Source organism: Aquila chrysaetos, chromosome 13, assembly GCF_900496995.4.
Source record: "Aquila chrysaetos chrysaetos chromosome 13, bAquChr1.4, whole genome shotgun sequence".
Lineage (NCBI taxonomy): Eukaryota > Metazoa > Chordata > Aves > Accipitriformes > Accipitridae > Aquila > Aquila chrysaetos.
In genome coordinates, this window is record NC_044016.1 from 7,405,574 (window position 1) to 7,419,115 (window position 13,542).

The 13,542-nt window shown below is 41.6% G+C and overlaps 1 protein-coding gene across 4 annotated transcripts; it reads left to right on the forward strand.

Moving 5' to 3' along the window:
* Window positions 1-844: 844 nt before the first annotated feature.
* On the forward strand, window positions 845-13,259 carry TAF1A (TATA-box binding protein associated factor, RNA polymerase I subunit A). 4 transcript variants are annotated; one of them, XM_030035794.2, is made up of 10 exons: window positions 845-1,265; window positions 2,638-2,807; window positions 4,113-4,226; window positions 5,488-5,686; window positions 6,442-6,572; window positions 7,446-7,604; window positions 8,755-8,821; window positions 10,061-10,181; window positions 11,596-11,756; window positions 12,936-13,259. In XM_030035794.2, exons 1-10 carry the CDS (start codon window positions 1,136-1,138, stop codon window positions 13,076-13,078), a joined length of 1,395 nt encoding a protein of 464 aa, XP_029891654.1. In that variant the 5' UTR covers window positions 845-1,135; the 3' UTR covers window positions 13,079-13,259. The 4 variants fall into 4 exon arrangements, with proteins under 4 accessions (XP_029891654.1, XP_029891657.1, XP_029891656.1 ...); XM_030035797.2 differs by lacking the exon at window positions 845-1,265 and adding an exon at window positions 1,410-1,630; XM_030035796.2 differs by lacking the exon at window positions 845-1,265 and adding an exon at window positions 1,679-2,110.
* The last annotated feature ends 283 nt before the right edge of the window (window positions 13,260-13,542 follow it).

A 13,542-nucleotide genomic window follows, 5' to 3' on the forward strand; every position in this document is an offset into this window, starting at 1 on the left:
TCTGATTATGCTACGTGTAGGATTAAACATCTCTCTGCCACACTACTCAACACACCCAGCTAGCTGCCCACGCTCCTCCTGATCCCTCCTGCTTCACCATTCGCTAGCATTTCTCATTTCCCCACTTCTACATACAGAGAGGAAAGACAGCACGCCTGGCCTACAACAGCTGCGCGGGCTTAGCGGCCGGCTCCCTCGCTGCACTCCCTTGGCAGGGGCTCAGAAATCTTCCAGCCCCTCTGCTGCCCGCAGCGCTGTGGTGACTGTACCTCCAGGGCTCACATCATCCTTACATCCTGCTGCCCTCAGCCCTGCTCCAGCCGATAGCTGCAGATAGATCTGTATTCTCCATTCATTTCGGATTTTTTTCGGATGGAAGCGAGCCCAGCTTTGCCAGCCGCTCGGTTCACCCCCTAACCTGACAGCGCCTGACCAGACGGTCGGCCTCGGCGCGAGCCTGCCGGGGGCTCCCCCCGAGGCCTGTATCGCTTTCTGCCCGCAGCCACGGGGTACCGAGCACCGGGGGCGAACGACACCTTTTTTAAGGCCGAAGCCAAGCGCGAAGAGGCGGGGACACTGCCTGGCCTGGCCCGACCCGGCCCAGTCCACCACAGCCGCCGGGCCCGCCGTTCGCGGGCTTTCCCGCTGACATGACCCGCGCCCCTTCACCGCGCAGGCGCGCGGTGAAAAAGGCCTCCTTCCATCATGGCGACGGCGTTGCCCGGCTTTCTCAGGGCGCATGCGCAAGGGCGATTTTTCCCCCCTCCCCTTTCTATCATGGTGGCAGAGTCGCGCCATGTTTCTCAGGGCGCATGCGCGTCCCCGCAGAGCCGCGCTTGCGCGCTGTGGGCCCGGCCGTTTGCCAGCGTGAGGGGGCGGTCGCTCTTAAGCCGAGCTCCGGCTGGGCCCGCCGGGCTGCCTTTTTTTTTTTTTTTTTTTACGGAGTGACCGCATGCTGGAGTTTGGCTTGGCTGGGCTTAGCCTAGCTTAGAGCGGCTGAAGGCTCTTGAAGTCTCCCCCCGCCCAGGGTCAAAGATGGCCGCTGCCCGCCGCAGCCCGGCGGGGAGGCGGTGAGGCGCGGGCGGCTCGCGCTGCGGTGCCGTTAGCGCTGGCGTGGCGGCCTGCCCGCGGCGCCATGGACAGTTTACTGGAGGAGGAGGAGGAGGCGGCGGCGGTGGTGTTGAAGAGCCCTGCCGCGCAGGCGGGGAGCGCCCTGCTGCCGGCCCTGCACCTGCCCTTTCTGCCGCCGCACCTCTACCGACCGGGTAAGGGCGGAGGAACCCGGCGGCGGGCGCGGTCCCCACGGCTCCCGCTCCTCCCCGCCCTGCCGCCGCGGCTCCCCGCGCTCCGCCGTCCCTCTTCCCCCGCCTCCGGCCCTGAGGGAGGAACGCTGCCCTCTGCCCCCGGTGTGGCCGGCCTGCCCCCTCCCTGCGCGGTTTGCCGTCGGCCTCCCGCCGAGGAGGTGGTTGGTGCTCCCGGTGCCCTCGGTGCTGCTCCCGGTCCCCGCTCGCTGAGGCGTGTGGGCGGCCCGCCTGCCCGGCAGCGTGCGAGGCGCTTGAAGGCGGCGTGTGCGCTACTCGTAAAACACGGGCCGATGAGGTGACAGATCACAAAAGCATTGTCGATGCAGGTGACTGCAAAACCTCTGGAGAAGTTGTTTCAAAATAGCTTTGTAGTGAAACATCAGCTCTGTCCGTGCCAGGTGACTTATCAGGATCTTGCTTAGTAGGACTTACCTACAGTAGCCATGGTCCTTGTATTTAATCTTGTGGTGTTCACTGTGGGTTTTGTTTTCTTATTGGAACATTTGAGGTTAGAAATAGGTGTGAAGACTAGATCTACAGGTAGGGCAGTTAGAGGTAATTTTGTAGAATGAGCTGTAATAAAACTGCTTCAACCCAGTGTTTGAGTTACTCCTTTGCCGGCAGCATTCAGGTAGGAGGTGGATTGGTGAGCTCTGCATGTCCTTTGCAGAAGGCTCTTATAGCTTGAGCATTGTTGTAGGGGCCTGTTAGACCATGGCATACAGGTGTAAGCTTTAAACAGATGTGGAAATGAGGCTTTGGGTTTGTGCTGTAACAGGAATTGAACCAGTATCCATGTAAAAAGGGTAAGTGGCCTCTTTCCAGTCTTGTACTCAAAAGAGAATAATTATCTACATTTATCTTTGTTTATAGTAGGAATTGCTTAGCCTTTGGTACTGGAATGACCTGTTTGTATGTGTGTATGCAAATCTTCAGCACAGTGGGGTCACAAACTTAGATGATGATTAGTAACGGAAGAGAGTGGTTGCCAAAATATAACAAAATGTACTGTGAAGTTATCAAAGCACCATGGTCTTCTAATTCCAGTAGGGTAGTAGTATGTAATAATTGGCCCTTCACTGTTTCAAGTGTCCACAGATGTGTGCTGCTTGTGGAAAATGCCATTTCATATTCTGTTTCCAGCTTTTGCAATAGTCTTGCTTCCCTGCAGACTAGTAGGTGTGTTTAACTGCAAAACCACATAGTTTAAGATCATGTTCTCTTGTCTCTGAGAGATCATAGAGTTACTGAAATGGTAGGCACATTGTTATCTGAATAAGGGCTGTGACAGTTGTGGACTTGGTTGATTTTTGTGTTTGTTTTGTTTGTTTAGCGTCTTCCCATGAACACAAATTAAACTTCAAGAAGAGCAAGGAAGTGTGTTTAAATTACATTCAGGATGCCATGCTACAAAAGCAGTGGAAAAGGGCTGCAGAGTTTCTGACCTTCTATATTGAGTCACTAGAGAAAGACTTTTCTACAGCATACATGGGTCCGTCAGAGGTAAGCCAATGCGCCTTATCAGAGTTCTTTTGCAGTTGAAAAAATACTTGCAAGAAGCATTTATAATACTTCAGGACCAACATTTGTCTTAAAATTGAGCCTGTGATTAGTTAATTTTTTTCAATTAAACAAAAAAGTATTAGAAGTAAGACCTGAAAAGTTAGGCAACTCTCAGAAATGAAACTAGTTTCTTTAAAAAAGAAAAAAAAAAAAGACATTGAAGCTTCCAAAAACAAATAAGCAACTATTCAGGTGCTGATGCAGAAACTCTTGGATGGCAGGCTGCAGAAAGTACAGCAGACATCATCATTGGTAGTGCTCAGGGCAGCATGCCTGAGTCCAGTTACTCACCAAAAGACTGCCTCTGCACAGTCATGCCTCTGCTGTGGGTTTAACCAGTCTTGCTGGAGCTTGAATTCTGCCAAGATCTCACTTTTGGGGTGCTGAGAATCTGTAGTGCTGTCTGTTTTTCCTGACAGAGTGCTCAGTGCTCCTGAAAAGTTCTCTGGGCTTGCAGGCTGTTTTTGTGGGGTTTTGTTGGGTTCTTTTTGTTTTGTTTTTTTTTACATAGGCTCTTGACACAACAGATGAAAGGTTGGCTTGGTGTAAGTTAATTCCATCAGGAGTGTATCTATGAAAAGTCATTTTAAAGTAGTCTTCTAAAATGGAAAAGCAGTAAATGTTTGCCACTGGCATGCCATCAGTCAAAATCCATTTGAAAGTTAGTGGCTTATTTAGGTCTTTACAAGCACCTCCAGTGCTTGCAAAACTCCTAGCAGGTACTGAGATAGCAGCAGGAAGAAAGGGATCAGAGCTGTTAAATAAATGGCATACTTGAATAGGGCTAGCCTGCTGGAATATTTGGTTACATTGTGTAGGCAGACCTTGAAAACAAGTGCATGTAGATGGGAAGCTATATCTAATTATAAATCGTCTTTATTACTGAGTTCAAAGAATTACGTATACCTTGTGTCTCAGTGAGATCATATCAAAGGAAAACAATTTTTCAATAACAGGAGGGGGAACCTTCTGTCAAATGCAGTTTTCATAAGCTTTGCTGGAATGTTGCATTTATAATGAGCAATTATGAAGCACACGCTGAATGACTGTAAAAGTCCTACTACATGAATATGTAGGTTACTATAGCAGTAGATAATACTTAGTATTAATGTTTTATTTGCAATTCAGATGTACCTTTTTTCATATGTTGCAGGAACTGTTAAGTTTGATAAGACTGTGTATATGGTGACTGTTGCCATTTTTGTACTAAGGTTATTTTTTGAATCTCTTTCTCCCCATTAATAGATGATTTGGAGAATAGGAACTGAAATTTTGTGCCACCATTCTCATAGCAGCATGAAACAGTTCAACTCTTTCATAGAACAGATGAAAACTTTAGGAGTAAAAAGGTATTTGAAGGTGAGTGTATTTAATGCAGTTTTGATGATTTTCCACGTTTACCTAAACACTTACTTGAGTATTAGTATCTGAAACTCTTTTTGAAATGTATTACTGACAATAGTGTCAAAAAAAGATAATACCTCCGAGTTACCAATTGCGTGATATTCTATACCTACCTGTATCTCATTCTATACCTAACCATATCTCATTTGGTCTATATGTTTGATAACAGATGCATATTGTCAGTCCTTAGAAGTGCCTAGATGCTTTAATTTTTAATTTGAATTTGAGACAATTAAATTTTTTCATGCATGCCCCAGTAACATCTAATTACATGTTAACACCTGCCAAGCTTTGTTTCCAGTCCTGAATTTGGCCACTGTGCTCCTGACTAAACAGTTGTACTTAAATTTTGCCATTGTTATCCACTCACTTTTCGAGTAGCTATTCTGTATATAAAACAGTGGACCTCTCTGTAGCCCAGCTGTAGTTTTTTTTCCTGTGGTGTCTCCTTCAAATCTATATTGTTTTGGTTTCCTTGACTGTTTCTCACTTGGGATGATGCTTCTGTCTTTCATTGTTGTATTTCTTCAAGGCCTTCAACAGAAGTTCTATGCAAGAATTTACTAGAGCTAACCGAAAGTTTAGACTTTTATTCAGTGCCTAATCAACATGATAGGGTGGTAGGATATCCCTCTTTCAGGTACTCTGCAATTGGGTAGCCAATGAAAAATCAACAAATGTAACCCAACTGGATTTCCTCGGGTCATTTCTGGATCTTGTTAAATAGGTACAGCACTTGTTAATGACAAGCAGGTTTTTGAGACAACTGCTTTCTGTTGCCTTGATAAGTACCACTGAGTGTCTACCACCTGATGGGTGACTTTCTGCTTCACAGATTTCAAGAGCTTCAGCCTGTTGCCTTCCCAGGGATACATCTTTGTATATCAGATATGCTTTTGATTACTAATGTTTCTCCAGCATCTTAGGAAAAAATACTTTAGGTTCTTGGCTCATCTCCCTGCCCCCAGTGACACTTGTATTCTCCCATTCCTGCATTTTTCTCCAAAATTCCATGTAAAGATACTGTTTGGATAAAAGAATGTGTAAAATGCTCTTCTAATTAAAATACTTTACTAACCGTGTTTGCAATATTTTATATGCATGTCAGTAATAAGTCTCTCCTTTCCCTGCACATCTGTGTAGAACTTTGCTGTAGTGCTGAGAATATCTCCATTTGTGATGTGAAACACTGTGGTATGGACTATTTGAATTGCAGGTTTGCTTAGAGCATGCCTTTCACCTCCTTTGTAATGGACTAATAGATGAAGCTTACCAAAACCTGTCCCTGGCAGAAAGCTGGAGGTTTGGAGAACAAACAACCATTCAGGATAAAGAAATGAAACTGATTCAGGCTTACAGGGGACTGTTGGACTACTATAGCTGGTCTAAGCAGAAGAACATCCTGTTAGAGCATGGTAAGTGTTTTTGTATTGAGCTGTAAACTTTTAACTTGCTTGCTCTTGCAGACACCATGCTTTGCAATGACACCTTTTCCTTTACTAGACTTCAAAATGTGATAGTATGGATGGTACATAATGTTATAGTGGCAGTGATAGTGGTTCCAGCATGGCACACTGACCTGTACTTCCTGAAGTGTCCTGAAATGCTATTCTGAACTTTTTTTCCCCCTGAATCACATCTCTTATATCCAGCCAGCATCACCTAAAATAATGATCAAAGGAGTGTGTTCGCTTATAGCAGTGGCTTAATAGGTGTGTGTTTGCTGCTAGAATTTTGAGTGCTAGCAAAAGCCCCCAAAACTTGTGTTTGAATTTCAGTTTCTTTAAAGATATGCAAGTTGCTACTTGTATGTGGCATCGAATTCTGCATATACCTGCTGGCTGTGTGTTATCAGTTACATTGGATCTCTATTTGTTTCTGAGAAAACTAAGCATTGAATTTGGTTTATGGACCTTGTGCTGGTAGCATCTTGTCTTGGAATACTACCCGTCATGCCCCATAAGTTGAAATTGGGTGATAATAAGTTTGAATGAAGAGCAGTAAAGGTTTCTTGTTTCAATACAGAGGAAACTGAGGCCTCTTTTCTTAAAAGCTCTCTGACTGGAGTCCTTGCTTAGCAAAACGTGATCATCTCTTAGCTGCACCACTTCTTCAAGATCCCTTTTGATTAGCAGAGCTAACTTTGTGGCATTCTTTCATGTTTTGGTAGGTCAGAATGGATTTGAAGACTTGTCTGTTGAACAGGAAATGCACAGTTGCTTTCGGAAGGCAGCAGTGAACTTAAAAGAGATTATTAAAATACCTGGAGTCTGGGATCTGTTTGTGAAATGCTATGTGGATGTAAGCGCGTGTTTTATAGATATCTTCCTTTTGTGTTTCCCTGTCTAATTTTCATTAAGATGTCTGTCTGGAGCTTTTTTTATATGTGTGTGGGTGACAACAAAGTATTTAAAAAATAACACATCTGTATGTGTGTCTCACTGGCTTTGATTTAGAGCACAGTTTACTCCTGGTAGAACTGCAGAGCTTGCATGGAGTACAAAAAGGACTTTATCTGTGCGTTGCCGTGAAAAAGAAATAGAGAAACAGCTTGTATATTTTGTTTTCATGGTGCTAGTTCAGAAATTGGAGTACAGCTGCTTTGTTTAAATACCTGAAAAAAGTTCCCTCTTTTTGGCAGGGCAGTGTTTTTCTGGATACAGCATATGTTAAAGACACCAAACATGCAATCCTTCTGTTTTTTTTTTTTTTTTTTAAATATCTGCTTAGAATTTCTAATTAAGAAATAAAGTTAATCTTAGAATCTCTTTGAAATTATTTACTTTTTGTAAATGCTGATAAGCTCTGACTTCTCTAAGCACATTTTATGGAATTTTGCTTGGTGCTGACAGCTGCCAAGTTCTCTCATTGAGTTCTCTTGAAAGACGTGGGCAGTCTGCTTCAGTGTCTTTCCAGTGAGCAAGTGCTGGTAATTCTTTGACAATTAAGTGTTAAAGGAATTTTTTCCTGTAGTGGCTTCTATGTGTGAATTTTTGTCTATCTGTGATGAGAGTAGCCAGTAAAATGAAAATATGCTAGCCTTAGTCTTACCTAATATGCTACACTCTTAGATACAGACTGTGCTATTGGATAGTTCTGTGGCAGCCCAAAATTAGTTGTAAGTGTTTTATTGCTAAGATGTGGCAAACTAATGACAGACTTAACTTCTCTTAGTTGTTGGAGTTCTATGGAGACCATAACGAAGCCTGCCAAGTATTAAATGAATATGCCTACAACTCAAAGTTTCCTGCTAATCCCAATGCTCACGTTTACCTCTATCAGTTCCTGAAGAGACATGGTGAATCAAAGAAATCACTCATATCGGCACTGAAGGTATATATTGTATAGTAGATACAGTCTGTGGTCATTCATGTTGTGTGGTGGTCTGCCAGTTTGGTTCAGTTGAACTTCTGTAACATTATTTACCCTATTGTATGCTTTGTGGGAAGCAGAGGGTTAGAGGAAAGTTAGCTGGATGGTTGCTAATGGTGGAGCAAACAGTATCTTTTACTGACTTTGAATTCAAGTCTTGGCTTTGCCTTTAACTGATACATTGTATAACTTCTTAAAGTCAGTAAACAAGCTCAGAGAATGTCTTTACATGGTTCCAGAAGTCTGTATCAGCAGTCTTGAACATAACATGCATTGATTTCTGTTGTAGTTTGATCTTTAAAGTATTGAAGAAATGATTAGGTGCTTGCTCTTTCACATATTGATCCTGTCTAGCAATTAGTTTCTCTACTTGTTTTCAACGAGCTGTGCGTTTATGCTAAAACAGAAGTTAATGTCTGCTAGCTGTTGGCAGACAAGGCCTTGCTGTATTAAGCTTTCGTATAGTTGCTTTTAAATTCCTGCTTTCCTTGCCCTTGCGCATTGATCTTGGTAGCTTCTTGCAAACAATGTTTTGCAATCTTTTGCCACTTGATGGCACTAATGTGCTTTTGTTAGGGCAGATGTTTTAAAACACTTTCATAAAGTTTAGACTTTTAAACTGTAGCATATGTGTATGCAATTCCATCTTCTCAGTGCTTTTTAGTGGCGGCTTTAGACACTAGTCTCTTACACGATAGCGACAAATCAAAGAACTGATCTAATAGATCCAGAAACAGAGATCTAATGCACAGAGCAGTAGACAGGGGAGCCAGAACTGGCCTAGGAGGGAAATTAGGTTGCCTTCTAAAAAGGTGACACTGAATATGGATTTGGGCTGTTACTTGAGGAAGTTTTATTTGTCACATGCAGTGTTTTTCAGCACCCATCAAGGTATTTCATCTGTTGTGTCACAGAGTAGTGTCACAGATGTGCAAAATGGACCTAGTTATTCATTCTTTGTATCAAGGCACTAAGGTACCAGATTGCTTAATTTTCCTAAAACACCTGAAACTCTGAAGCCTGTGCTTCTCTTGATCAGGTAGAAGTCTTCAAAAGTTTTCACATTAAAATAATGTATCTGGGTCTTGTGGCTTTATTTTTTATTTTTCAGATCTTGCATGATATTGTTCCTTCTCATGAACTAATGATAGATTTTAATACCATGCTTCAAAAATCAAGTAAGTCTTTAAATATCTTTGCTCTTTTCCTTTATGTTAATCTAGAATAATACTCTGAAATTATTCTGCAGTTGCCTTTCTGCTTTTCCAAGTAGTTTTGTTTGTTAAACAAACAAACAGCCCCCAAACCTACTTTCCAATCACAGGGACCTTTAAGTTGGATGTGTGAGCAGGTATTTACAAACTTCTGTAAACAAATTACTTTCTCATTTTAAAGGCTGATCAAAGCAAACTGTTGTAAGGCACAGCCAGGATCTCAACTTGATTTTTTTTTTTTTAAGTAATCTACTCTGAATGCCATGGTCTCTATTCCCTTTTTGGGGTCTCTGGTTTATTCTTTCTCTTCCTGAGGAATTGAGATAGATCTATGCTTTAGTTCATTGTTACTGATTAAAGAACAAAATTGTCCTCTTCAAGGGAGTTTTATCTTCAAGCTGGTAGAAAAGCCTTCCAGTTTGGAGACTGTTGTTTCCATGCTGATCAGTTGTATTCCAAGCTGTCTGTCTGTCTTGTGACCTGGTATGTTCCAGCAGGTCAGCAAATTGGTGAAATGTCTTTGAATAAAAATTGTTCTCTTCTGCTTTTCTTCTTTGGGAGGGGGGAAAAAAACCAACCTCCTGGCTGAAACCTCCTTTTTTCTGTTCATGCATGACATTTGCTAATTTTTCATAGCTAATGAGGACAGTCTGATTTTTGAAGAAATTAATACCAATAAACATAACTTTTCCCATATTTACCTGCTGTGATAGCTCAAGCGTTTTAAGAATTCTGCTGGTATGGAACTGCTGATGTGCAATGTCTGTTTTATTCATACAGTCGCAGACTTTATTTTGGGGTTTTTTTGGTGGCGTCTCAGGATTTGAAGTGTTCCAGAGGCACTGTGTTCCCTTCCCATGGGAAGAACATGTTGAACAGCAGTGCCAGTTGGAAGCACTGATTAGTGAGCTTTGGAAACAGCAGCTATTGTAAGCAAGGCAGTGTGTGTTGCTTGACCCAGCAGTTTTTGAGCAGGGTGGGAGTAGGGACAGAGGGTCTCTGGTATGAGTTGTGCTCTAGAGCCAGGAAGTGTTCCTTTACTTTATCTCTTGGAAGAGGTAGAAGGCAATGGGAGGAACCCTCAGTGATAGGGAAAGTAGCAGTATGTGGGGAGGCAGGATGGAGAACTGTATTTCACTTGTTGCTTACTAATGAGTTCAGTCTGATCCAAGTAATTCGTTAATCAGCGTAATCTTTTTCCAGAGAAAAGAAAAAAACGTCAGCTGGGGCTAGAAGTTATTTTTGCAGCCTTGGATTATGCTGGCTGGAAGGAAAATGTAAAAGCATGGAGCTGTTTGGCAAGACAGGTGAAACAAATCGTGATGTAAGTCTCTGATTCAATGTGCTAAAAAAAAAAAGTCAAGTCTCCACCTTTGGGCAATTGACAAAGTGACCCTTTGTAGCCTTTGTCTTCCCTGCTGGTGAACAGAAAAGTTGTCTGGCCTACCCTGAGTTCTGTGGCAGTGCTTGACTGCAGTGTGCTTTCATTGGGAGGAAAGAAGAAATTATTATTGAGGAGAATTCCAAATTTCAGTATTGTCATTGTCTGAAAAATTTGTTGGTTTTTTTTTTACCAGGTCACACGCTTATGCAGGAAGCATAAGATTATTCAGATGTTCAGGTAGCATTTGCTGCCCGTCACTGACCTCCCTCTTTTGGGTGTGTGGGGGGAACAAGTTGTTGGGTTGTCTGCTCTGTTACTATGTGTGCATTATTTGAAGCTGGTTTGAGAACTGCTGGGCTGCAATAGGGGCATGGCTGGTACTATACAGACTAGTGTGTTGTGTGATGATGGTACCTGTTATAGAATGCAGCCAGTGTATTCTTAAAAGCTGGGCCAATGTGCCCTGGGGATTGATGCGTCCTCGCCAATACTGGCAGACATGGCCTCTGATTTCAGAAGAAGCCATCTCAGGCAATCTGTGCTCAGGCAGCCTTCAATGTCTAGACTTTATTTTAACTGACAAACAGGGTGGTGTGTTTTTTAAGCCCTGTATATTTACAGTAAATTAATTCAGTACTTAATTTAACCTGTTTTACTGTTTTATTGCCACCTCCACCTACACAACATCTGCTCTTAAGGTCCAGAAGCTAGTGAATTAAAGTTAGGAGTGTTGTTGCATGGAGTTAGTAAAAATGGTGTGATACTCTAACTTTGCCTGCATTTTTGTATTTCAAGACACAACCTTAGAGCATCTTGAAATATACTGGGTGTCTTGGTTGTTTTATGGGAATATCACTTCCCTGTTGTAGGTAGTTTTCTGAAATGGTTGGTATAAGGTCTTTATTGCATAACAGTTATTGGGATAAGTATTTGGGATAAGTTAGTCTTTGAGTATGCATAGTGTAACACAAACCTATTCTAAAACAAACCAACCCCTTCATACTATGTTGACAAACTTGAAGAAGCTTTGTTATTATTGACAAACTGGCACACAAGTCAAAGGCTTGTTTCATTTCACACCATAATCTGTTATTGCCAAGTCTAAACAAGACTGCTAGAGTTCACCTCCTGGGTGACATAAGCACTAGAGTTCATGTCCCTAGTGTTGCCAGGGATTTTAAAAAAAAAAAAGGTTACTTCAGTTTAGATTACTCTTTCAGTCTGCAGTGTAAGGTCAGCGTGTCTATGCCAGCAATTTATGAGGCTTGTAGCAAGTTGATTATAAAATTCAGTGCCTCCTAATTGTCTTTTCATCTCAATTTAAGCTTTTCTAACTTGTTTTACCTTTTTCTAGCTCTGAGAAGCATCTTGACTGGATCAAACAAGAGTGGAACTCCAGAAAGGACTGGTGGCCAGCCTTCCATTTTAGCCGTTACTTGGCAAAAAGGAATTGGCAGGAAAATGAAAGCCTTTCATATGAAAAAGCTCTGGTGGCTGGAATCTTACTGGGAAAGGGTAATACTAAATGTTCTTTCCTTTTCACTATATAGAAGAGAAATAAAGTCTAGTTCTACCCCTAATGAGACAGGATGCAGCTGATCTACTCCTTGGAAGAAATGCAGTTTCTTCTAGGAAAGATTGTTGTCTTTGAAGCTGAACATGAGAAAAATGTTTAAATTGGTTTGATACTTGACAGCGAGGCATATTTTGCATAACTTGCTTTATTCTGGTTTAGAATTCTGTTTTATCTGGCCTTGTTGAGCAGTCACAATACTATTTATCTTGTTGTTTAACCTTCAAACCACAATTTAAAAAATGCACAACATGCTCCTGAGTGAATGTTCTGAGGACTGCAGAGTTTGCTTGCTGGATGTTAGCCTAGGCAGTGTCTTAGCAAATACTGGGAAGAAGCTGGTCATTAAGGACCGTGGGGGTGTTGTAATGCAGGAAGGAGGAGGCAGGGGGGCTCTTGAGTCAAAATCATCAGCAGTTTGGTAAGAAGGTGAAGACCATGACCTCTTTAGTAGCATTCTTTTGAAATGTTGCCGAAACCAAGTGGAGTATCAGGCCAAGAAGCAGCTGCTAAATTGAGAATGAGAATATGGCATGGAGGCCATGGCTCGTACACTGGTTTGGACTTTTGGTTGATAGGCAACTTGTTTGTTGTCAGCTTTCTATAACTTTATCCTCTGGACTTCATAAAACAATTTATCATATTGAAAGTCTTTTTTTGCTTTCAGTAATATGTTATCAAATGTCTCCCAGCTTTTATTTCCAGATGGCAAACAAAATTGTTCCAGCTCTGATTTTCTTTAATGAAGTTTCTGTGCTTGTTGGTGTCAATATGAGCCTCTATCTTCCTTATCCAACACAATAAGTTAATGTATTAAATCAGTGCTGCTTTACACTCTCTTGAAATTTTACTTTCTGATCTAGTTGAAGAGTAAAAACAAAAGAGTAAAAAATACTTTGCAAGAGACAGCATACAGTTATATATATGTAAATGTTTTCTGGGTCAAATGAGGATAGATTATTTAATGGTGCAGTTATGTGTCTAATGTGCATGTCTTGGATTATTTTATTACCTTTCATTACTGAGAATTTTAGATGTTTGTGTGTTACTTAAACAATGAAAGCATTTTGTATTTGCTTGTATCATGGTATAACTTAAAATGTTTTTTTTTTTTTCCTCAGATTGCAAGTACTTTAAATATGTATCACACCAAGGCTGCAAAGCTCAGGTGAAAAGGTTTCGGATACTGAAGAAATTTGTGAATAAGCACAATCCTGCCTACCTGAGAATATCTGGTCTTTCAGATTCCTCTGTACAACCTTGATTAGAAGGTGTCCTTAAGGTTCTTGCTGTACTTTTTTCTTCTCTGTGGAACTGACTTCTGTATTGGTGCTATTCTAAAACTTTGAGGCAGACCCTATTGACTCAGTACTAGACTTTTTTATATGATTCTGTAAAAACACCTTGGTTTGTATTTATTTTATAATAAAATGAATATAAATCAACTGATAAGGTTGAAGAATTTCTTTAATACTAGTCCCATATTTGTGTGAAATTAAATCAATGCTGTTTGCAAATACATCTTGAAAAATATTTAGTATTATGGTGGGGAATTTCTGTATCAATAATATTGTAGGGTTGATCCTCCTTATGTTTAGATGTGTAGATGGTGATTTAAATGACTGCTGGAATGGTTCAAAATTCATTCAGGACTAGCAGTGGCATTCATAATAGGTGTAGTGTCTTAGCCTAGGAACAGTACATGATGCACTCTGAAAACACATTCTC